This window comes from Borostomias antarcticus, assembly GCF_949987555.1.
Source record: "Borostomias antarcticus genome assembly, chromosome: 1".
NCBI classification, from domain to species: Eukaryota; Metazoa; Chordata; class Actinopteri; order Stomiiformes; family Stomiidae; genus Borostomias; species Borostomias antarcticus.
In genome coordinates this window covers 40,856,064-40,866,550 of record NC_140234.1, presented here as the reverse complement: position 1 = coordinate 40,866,550, position 10,487 = coordinate 40,856,064, and the positions used below count along the sequence as shown (strand labels likewise).

General features: G+C 43.1%; 1 protein-coding gene across 1 annotated transcript in view; it reads right to left on the bottom strand.

Annotated features, from left to right (window-relative positions):
* The window catches only part of folr (folate receptor), an 11,466-nt gene extending 8,089 nt beyond the window's left edge, over positions 1 to 3,377 (bottom strand). The window contains exons 1-2 of the mRNA XM_084440392.1: positions 3,218 to 3,377; positions 2,323 to 2,458 (exon numbers count right to left, since the gene is read on the bottom strand). Coding sequence (XP_084296518.1) covers positions 2,323 to 2,451 — 129 coding nt within the window. The 5' untranslated portion in view covers positions 2,452 to 2,458; positions 3,218 to 3,377. The remainder of the gene's footprint in view (positions 1 to 2,322; positions 2,459 to 3,217) is intronic.
* Positions 3,378 to 10,487: the final 7,110 nt, after the last annotated feature.

Below are 10,487 nucleotides of genomic sequence, written 5' to 3'. Positions count from 1 at the left end.
AGCTCAGACCATCAGTGGCTATGGTGGCTGTTCCTCCCCCCTTTTCCCAGCTCTGGTAGACTGAGAGGAACTGTAGTTGGAGGGAGAAGCTTCAATCAGGGCTGCTGATCCATTTGTATCCAACCAAGTTTCAGTCAGAAACATCCAGTCTAGTTTATGTTCACATATAAGGGCTGCGATTCCCAGAGGCATCGTAGTGCTACATTCATCGTAGCGCTACGATGAACGCCGTAGCTTACGATGATCGTAGCGCTGCGATGCCTCTGGGAAACTCAGCCAAGATCATTTATGAGAAATGTCTTGCCAGCAAGGGACCTAATATTAAGAGTTGCCATTGACATGTTCTCTGGGTAGAGACCGGCTCGAGCTGCCCCCCAGGGGAGTGGGCGACCACAGGCCTGTCGTCATGGATGATGACTCTCACTGGTCTCCTCACACAAATACCTCAGTGTTTACTGACAACTCATTAACCTGGACCAATCATGTGGACCCTAACCCTAACCCATGTGAACGGTCTCTCTGTCTCTATCCCTAACCCATGTGAACGGTCTCTCTGTCTCTAACCCTAACCCATGTGAACAGTCTCTCTGTCTCTAACCCTAGCCCATGTGAACGGTCTCTCTGTCTCTAACCCTAACCTATGTGAACAGTCTCTCTGTCTCTAACCCTAACCCATGTGAACGGTCTCTCTGTCTCTAACCCTAACCCATGTGAACGGTCTCTCTGTCTCTAACCCTAACCCATGTGAACGGTCTCTCTGTCTAACCCATGTGAACAGTCTCTCTGTCTCTAACCCTAACCCATGTGAACGGTCTCTCTGTCTAACCCATGTGAACAGTCTCTCTGTCTCTAACCCTAACCCATGTGAACGGTCTCTCTGTCTCTAACCCTAACCCATGTGAACGGTCTCTCTGTCTAACCCATGTGAACAGTCTCTCTGTCTCTAACCCTAGCCCATGTGAACGGTCTCTCTGTCTCTAACCCTAACCCATGTGAACGGTCTCTCTGTCTCTAACCCTAACCCATGTGAACGGTCTCTCTCTGTCTCTAACCCTAACCCATGTGAACTGTCTCTCTGTCTCTAACCCTAACCCATGTGAACGGTCTCTTTCTCTAACCCTAACCCATGTGAACGGTCTCTCTCTGTCTCTAACCCTAACCCATGTGAACTGTCTCTCTGTCTCTAACCCTAACCCATGTGAACGGTCTCTCTGTCTCTAACCCTAACCCATGTGAACGGTCTCTCTGTCTCTAACCCTAGCCCATGTGAACGGTCTCTCTAACCCTAGCCCATGTGAACGGTCTCTCTGTCTCTAACCCTAACCCATGTGAACGGCCTCTCTGTCTCTAACCCTAGCCCATGTGAACGGTCTCTCTAACCCTAACCCATGTGAACGGTCTCTCTCTGTCTCTAACCCTAATCCATGTGAACGGTCTCTCTGTCTCTAACCCTAACCCATGTGAACGGTCTCTCTCTGTCTCTAACCCTAACCCATGTGAACTGTCTCTCTGTCTCTAACCCTAACCCATGTGAACGGTCTCTCTGTCTCTAACCCTACCCCATGTGAACAGTCTCTCTGTCTCTAACCCTAACCCATATGGACAGTCTCTCTCTGTCTCTAACCCTAACCCATATGGACAGTCTCTCTCTGTCTCTAACCCTAACCCATGTGAACGGTCTCTCTGTCTCTAACCCTAACCCATGTGAACGGTCTCTCTGTCTCTAACCCTAACCCATGTGAACGGTCTCTCTGTCTCTAACCCTAACCCATATGGACAGTCTCTCTCTGTCTCTAACCCTAACCCATATGGACAGTCTCTCTCTGTCTCTAACCCTAACCCATGTGAACGGTCTCTCTGTCTCTAACCCTAACCCATATGGACAGTCTCTCTCTGTCTCTAACCCTAACCCATATGGACAGTCTGTAGCAGATCACAACAACCACTGCACTTTCTGCGTTGTCTTAAGAGCTCATGGTGTTGCTGAGAATGTGTTAGTCTTTGATCAGGCAGTCTTATCAGATATGGATCACAGCTTGGTTTGGTAACCTCTCCGTGCACCTAAAGTCCAAGCTGGTCCGATTGATGCAGACGGCATGGAAGATTCTAGGTGTAAAACAGCATCCATCCTTACAGGCTAGGAACAGCCTTATGAACGAACCACCAGGCTATGAACCCAGCTTATGCCCTGTGAGGGTCATCTTATGCCCTGTGAGGGTCAGATTATGCCCTGTGAGGGTCAGCTTATGCCCTGTGAGGGTCAGGCAGATTTTCTGTGGGACAAAAGTTTCTGTTGAATGTTGGGTGTGTGGTGTCCAGTACCTGCAGGTAGAGTTGTCCCTCCGGTCCCGGCTCAGTCTTGTGGTGTTTAGCGTCCATGCACATGTTGAGCTTGTCCAGAGATGAAGCCCCACTGGCCAAGGCCAGCAGCAAGGTCAACACAGCCCACATCGCTGCGCTGAGGAGGGGGACAAACACAGCGTCTTCACACACTCCTATCTACTACTACTACTACTACACACACACACAGACACGCACACGCGCACACGCGCACACTCACACACTACTACAACCTGCATTGAACCATTAATCCAGGAAAAGCCCAAGGCCACACAGATACCAGCTACCACACACACACACACACACACGCACACACACACACACACACGCACACACAGCATACAGAAAATATGGAACACATACAATTGAGGGTAGAGGTTACAGGCGAGTTCTTATGTACTACAGAGAGGTGGAGGGTGGAGGACACGTCCTTGTCAACAATTCTGTTGTGTCTGGCTATGAACATACCTGTAAAAAGGGCAAACACACACACTCACACACGCACGCACGCGCACACACATATTTGTTGCACTGGCACGAACAATGCCCCATACATATATATATATATATACACACACACACACACACACACACACACACACAGCATTCAACTTCACAAACATACCAGCCTTTGAAAGATTTCACTTTTCTGAGACAGACACCCTGGCAGATGTGTTATGGTTAATTAGGACTGAAGTAATAATCATATATACATGCTCAATAAGATGGAAATCACAATCAGTACATTTGAAGGTGAAATATCTGAATATATAACTTAGAGAATAACGTGAAACAGTCTAAGGTACCAAATGCAGAGCATGAGAGCAACATCACATATTTGGAGAATTCGATAATCCATGTGGTGAACGTACGTTACCTTCAGACGAGATCCACAGATGAGTCAGACGGTTCAAATCTCCTCTCAGTGGTCAGGGAGAACCTTCCTATAAGAGAGTGTGTGTCTGTGGTGAGTCTGTTCAGGAAGAACCTTCCTATGAGAGAGTGTGTGTCTGTGGTGAGTCTATGTGTCCCTCTCTCCTCAGGCATGTGAACTCCACAGAGCAAAGTCTGTTTGGTGTGTGTGTGTGTGTGTGTGTGTATGTAGGTGTGTGTGTGCATGTGTGTGTGTGTGTGTGCGTGCGCGTGCGTGTCACTGAGAGGCAGGTTTAGTTTTATCTCAAGGTCAACACCAGTGTCACAGTAGCGATTAGCTGACTATAAAACTACTATTAAGGATATAATAAAACAAACACATTGTATTACAGTGCTAAAAGAGGATCAAATTAAACTTAATTTGTATAGTGCATTTCATACACAGAGGCAACACAATGCGCTTTACAGAGAGCAATGGGGAGGTGGGCATAGGTCCCACCCCTACATATTCCAGAGGGAAGCAAAAACAATGCAGTTCACCCAGGTGCCAAAAAGGTGAGCTGTAAAAAATCTTTCTCAACGAGACGGCCGAGCAGGCTGTAAAATGTTTAAGTCTATATTACATAGCAATAAACATGGACTAAATACTTGATAAGAGAGACATGACTAACAGTAGAGTGGATAAATAGTTACAGAGAAGTTACCTACATGGTGGGCTATTATGTGTTGGTTATCCCTGTAGTCCATGTTCTAATATTTAAGTGTGTCACATAATAAGGCACAGTAAGCACATAGCAGACAGGCTCCTAAAGAATATGGAGTAAACTAGGTTAAAGAATATAGAGTAAACTAGGTATAAGAATATAGAGTAAACTAGGTATAAGAATATAGAGTAAACTAGGTAAAGAATTTAGAGTAAATTAGGTAAAGAATATAGAGTAAACTAGGTATGAGAATATAGGCAAGGCAAGTTTATTTATATAGTACATTTCAGCCACAGGGCAATTCAAGGTGCTTTACATGAGACATTAAAAGCATTAAAACAAAAAGCAAGACATAATAGACATTTAAAACAAAAAGCAGGACAAATTAAAAGCATTAAAACAAGAGTCATTAAACAAGATGGCTACTCCACCTCCTTTCTTATGTACTCTAGCCTCACTCATAAAGCTGAAGTTGGGAGGAGTTGACTCAATAAGTACAGCTGCACTGTTACCTTGGTCTAGCCAAGTTTCAGTTAAAAACATAAAATCAAGATTGTGGTTGGTAATAAAATCATTGATTAAAAATGTCTTTCCTGCTAAAGATCTGACATTTAATAAAGCTAAGTTTAGTGTGCTGAGGGTATTATCTGCACATTTCTCTGTGATAGTTTGTGGCTGACGAGGAATAGATACTAAATTTGATAAATTTGTAGAGCCGGTTGAGTGTTTCCTGTTACTTAGCAGATTCACCATTGTTTTTCTATAACCTATCAAGACAGGAATTAAGGAGGATACCATCACATTGGGTCCTGGCTTGTCCTGGAAGGGGTCATGAGTGCCATTAGCCTTGTAGCCTGGACCCAGTACATATCAGTTGGAGCTTGCTGTATTTTGTAAACAAGTAACTGAATGTGCTGTGCCTTTATCAGGCTGGGCCCGGCGTTTCTCATGGGAGTTGGGGGAAGAGAAAATGATGAGATCCAGGTCATCAGACGGAGATGCAGGATCCTGCAGCAGTGGGGCAAATTTGTTCTCCAGTTGTATGGTTGATTGTCGGCGAGATCTGTTTCTGGTTCTCCCTTTTGCGGCTGTCCACGGTGGTGTCCTTCTAGGGACAGGGGTTGAAGAGGCACTCTGCCTGGATGATAATGCAGGCCAGTCAGTCTCATAGTTCTCCGGGCACGGGTCTCTGCCTTGTTCTCCCATTTCCCTGGGAGGTGATTTTCTCTTAGGCTTTGCACCAAAAGAGTTCCAGGGAGGACTTGTAGGTTTAGTGCCCAGTACATGGCTCTCCTGTTTCTTGGTAGTCTCCTTGGTGCTAATTAGCGGTGTGATAGCGTTCTCTTGTTTGGCACTGTTTTGAATCCATGGTAAGGTGTGTCGTTCCCAGTTAGTCCATTGACTTCCACACTCATCTCTAACCGGTTCATTTTTGTTTCCAGCACTGTAATCTTCTGCAGAAGTTTGTGGAAGTCATCTGCAGTGAAAGGGGGCATCTTGCTGCCGTGCTCACGCTATCGTGAGGAGGTGATAAAAACGTTGAAATATGCAACTAAATCTTCAAAAATATATATATATATATTAGAGTCCCCGTGATTTAAAGTATCCAGGAGCCACTGCTCACAGTTTCTTATGGAAGAAAAGCAACAATATCAGCTGAAAAATGCAGAAAATGCAAACAAAGGCGAGAGCAAGCGGCAGAAGCGTCTGCACTGTATGAAAGCAGGAAGCAAGCACAATATAGAGTAAACTAGGTAAAGAATATAGAGTAAACTAGGTAAAGAATACAGAGTAAACTAGGTATAAGAATATAGAGTAAACTAGGTAAAGAATATAGAGTGAACTAGGTAAAGAATATAGAGTAAACTAGGTAAAGAATATAGAGTAAACTAGGTATAAGAATATAGAGTGAACTAGGTAAAGAATATAGAGTAAACTAGGTATGAGAATATAGCGTAAACTAGGTATGAGAATATAGAGTAAACTAGGTATGAGAATAAAGAGTAAACTAGGTATAGAATATAGAGTAAACTAGGTATCAGAATATAGAGTAAACTAGGACTAAGAATATAGAGTAAACTAGGTATAAGAATAGAGTCAACAAGGTATAAGAATATAGAGTAAACTAGGTAAAGAATATAGAGTAAACAAGGTATAAGAATATAGAGTAAAATACGTAAAGAATATAGAGTAAACTAGGTATAAGAATATAGAGTAAACTAGGTATAGAATATAGAGTAAACTAGGTAAAGAATATAGAGTAAACTACGTATAGAATATAGAGTAAACTAGGTAAAGAATATAGAGTAAACTAGGTATAAGAATATAGAGTAAACTAGGTATAGAATATAGAGTACACTAGGTAAAGAATATAGAGTAAACTAGGTAAAGATTAACTGTAGAGTAAAATAGGTATAAGAATATAGAGTAAACTAGGTAAAGAATATAGAGTAAACTAGGTATAGAATATAGAGTAAACTAGGTAAAGAATATAGAGTAAACTAGGTATAAGAATATAGAGTAAACTAGGTAAAGAATATAGAGTAAACTAGGTAGAAGCAGGAGAGAGTGAGCACAATGTCTGGCGACAAAGGGGGGCTACCATAGATGAGAAAGGGTTGTGGAGATCACATGAAGGACTCTTGGTAGCGCCAGTAGTGTTTTTAACCATTCTAATCTCACAAGTGCACAATTATGATCACTGTGCAAGGGGGGAAGTTATGAAAAAGATAAAACAACAGGGCTACTGCTCAAAACAATGTGCGAAAGAGTATAAAAACACCAGTGGGTCATATCCCAGTTCCTGAGGGGCCATTTAAGCATCTTGTTCTCGATCATGTAGACATCATAAAGACAGTGAATGGAAAGCGGTACATGTTAGTGGTGATTGATCGCTTCAGCCGCTGGGTAGAAGCAGTTCCGTGCAAAGACCTTGGAGCTGAAACTGTTGCCAAATTTCTAGTCAGAGAAGTAATTCCACGATTTGGCATACCATCTGAAATCAGTTCAGACAATGGATCTTTGTTCGTACAGAAAATTGCTAAAGGTATCCTACAACAGTTACGAATCAAACAGCGTTTGGGAGCTGTTTATCACCCAGCCTCGCAGGGCATCGTGGAGAGAGTGAACAGGACGCTAAAAACAAAGATAAGCAAAATCTGCGCTAGCTCCAAACTAAACTGGGTGGATGCGCTTCCACTAGCACTTTTGAGCTACCGCATGCAAACTCACAGAATGCTAACAGGTCGACCTATGCCAGCACCACAGTTGAGAGGCCCTTATAAAGGACCTCCACTGGAACAATTGCAGACAGAGTTAAAAGACTATGAAGCAACTAACTGCAATCCATAGATTCATTCATCTGCAGGAGAAAAGGAGAGAGCCCAGCCGTGACCGAGAAGTCGAGAGACCGGTGCAGCCAGGTGACCAGCTTTACATTAAGGTCTTCAGGAGGAAGTGGAACCAGCCGAGACGAGAGGGACCATACACGGTGGTGTGAGCGACACGAACAGCTGTTCAGGTCGAGGGAAGCACAACGTGGTATCACCTGAACCACTGCACGAAAGTGCAAGGCAAAAAGGACGGTAACACAGTAAAAGACAACGATGAACAAAACTGTGGTTTGTGCTATCAGTGAGCACTCAAGTGTGGGTGCTACCGAACAACTTGGGGACTTGGCTGCTCCAGCAGCCGAAGAGACCAGAGGAGAACCCAGGAGGTCTAAAAGACGGTGCCCGGGTGCAGATTCAACCGACCAGAAGAGGAGCCAAAGCCAATGATTCAGATGAGTATGATGCACGCATCCAACCCAGATAGAGCCAAGACCCATACCAGCACTCTCAGCTAAGTCCAATCACAGACACATCTCAGTCAGTAGAAAGTATGTAAACAGGCTCTATAAAAGAAACCTACACACTATGTGGAAGTGGCACACACTCCCTATTCCAATTGATGTAGGTAGTGAAGAGGCAGTATGAAGCAGTGGTGTCTTACACTGCAAAGGAATTGTGTGGTCTTTGGACAGGAACAAATGAGTCAGAATGGGGACTCCAGGCATGTCGTATCACATTAAAAACAGAGAGTGCCCTAATAGCTGAAGTCAAATTAAACACTGTATACAGTCCAAACACAGAGTATGTTGTAGATATCAAAGTATTCAGTGCAAGAGCAGACAGAATCCTATCAATTATTCAAGCAAAACTACATCGATTTGACAATTTTGACCCTGAATATCCAGCACTCCCAGCTCTCGAAAGTGAAGTGGTGTACTCAGAGTGGACAACAGAGGGTAGTATACGTATACATATCCCATTACAAGATATGTCAATCAATTTACCAAGACGAGAACTTCGAGTGTTAGAATTTGAAGAAGGTGAAGAAGATGAGACAGATTCAAATGTGTTATGTGGATACACGCGTGACCATATTGTCAGTATGTCGACGTGGGGTGTTCTCCGCTGCTATATCAGACTTTTAAGGGAGGATACGGGCTATGTAGTGGAGGTTAATGAAAGCTTAGTCCTTCCCAATAGAAAGTATGCACTCGAGCTGGTAGTGGTTAATAAAGGGGGAGAACAAGACACCAAAATCTATCTGTGGAGCATCCCAGAGAGAAAGGAAGTGATCACTAAGAAACTTGCTGTTATGACCACCAAACTAACTGAGGAACTAACACAAAGAGTAAATGTGACCAGTCCAACCCCAACACCACATAATACTACAAAGTAAACCACAACACTGTCTACTACGACACTGTCCCAAAACACTACGTCACAAGGACACACGACCGCTCAAACTGAAATGCACCTAACTACATTGAAGGTAAACATGACAACCACTACACCTCCAGATAGGCTGACGCAGCGAACTAATCTGACCACAACAACCTCAAAATCGCAAGTGACAACAACGCCGACAACACAGGTTACCACAGCTTCAACATTACAAGCTACAACTAGCATGATAACGACCCCAACACCACAGGTTACCACAGCTTCGACAGTACAAGTTACAACTGGAGTGACGATGACTCCAACAATATCTGGCACAACGCCAATGCACACTCCTAATCCACAATTAACCAACACAACCACAACTAAGGCTGACTATGATGATGATGCTTATGATAGGTATGACTATGACAATTATGACGAGGATGACGTAGCAGACGCAGTAGCAGTAGCAGTGTTTAGAGGGGTTGTTTGGCCGTAAGGTCAAGCTGGCTCGGCTGAGGAGAACAACAGGAAGAGAAGAGCAAGCTCAGTTGAGGTCCCTAGTGAGTTGTGCAGGTCAGAGCGCTCTAGACTGGAATGTCCCATTTCGCAGTATGTCTCAATAACAAGATTCATATCTACTCACCTAAGTTCCAAGAAAACCATTAGCCTTATGTGACGCACACACTGTTTGAGATCTGCATATAAAAGGTGATGCCCCACGCTGGGCTGGGGGCTGTATCAGAACATTGTGAATCTGTATTGAGTGTGTTACCATAATAAATACCCGTAAAGGCTGAATGACTTGGGTCTCCTGTGAAGTTTTGTACTATCAGAAATTACCAACAAAGAATATAGAGTAAACTAGGTAAAGAATATATAGTAAACTAGGTATAAGAATATAGAGTAAACTAGGTAAAGAATATAGAGTAAACTAGGTATAAGAATATAGAGTAAACTAGGTATAATAATATAGAGTAAACTAGGTAGAAGAATATAGAGTAAACTAGGTAAAGAATATAAAGTAAACTAGGTATGAGAATATAGAGTAAACTAGGTATAGAGTAAACTAGGTAAAGAATATAGAGTAAACTAGGTATAAGAATATAGAGTAAACTAGGTAAAGAATATAGAGTGAACTAGGTAAAGAATATAGAGTAAACAAAGTAAAGAATATAGAGTAAACTAGGTAAAGAATATAGAGTAAACTAGGTAAAGAATATAGAGTGAACTAGGTAAAGAATATAGAGTAAACTAGGTATAAGAATATAGAGTAAACTAGGTAAAGAATATAGAGTTAACTAGGTATAAGAATGTAGAGTAAACTAGGTAAAGAATATAGAGTAAACTAGGTAAAGAATATAGAGTAAACTAGGTAAAGAATATAGAGTAAACTAGGTATAAGAATATAGAGTAAACTAGGTAAAGCTAAGCAGAAGTGGGGAAACAAAAAGCAGAGAACCAAGAAAAAAATGAGAGGGAGACTTGATAGGGACAGCGACACATAGTGGGATGGAGCTGGACACGAGGACAGCAGGGGGCCTCTCCAGGAGCCATGGGGGCCTTAGGAGGACCTTGACCGGGAAGGGGGGGAGGGAGGGACTTTCCTGGACCTGGGTGTAGTACAAGAGGGGAAGGACAGATGTAAGACTCTCTGATTATCCATATCAGCCATATCATGCTATCCTATAAGTGTACACCAGCTCAGTGGACTTGTGGTTAGAGTGTCCACCCCATGGATGTATTAATAGAACTGGATGCGGTGACTACGTTGAGAGTTAAGCTTTTGAAGGGTCCACCGACCCCTTTTGACATGCGCAGTTGTGTTTTTTTGCGTCATAGGCATGCGCAGTTGTGC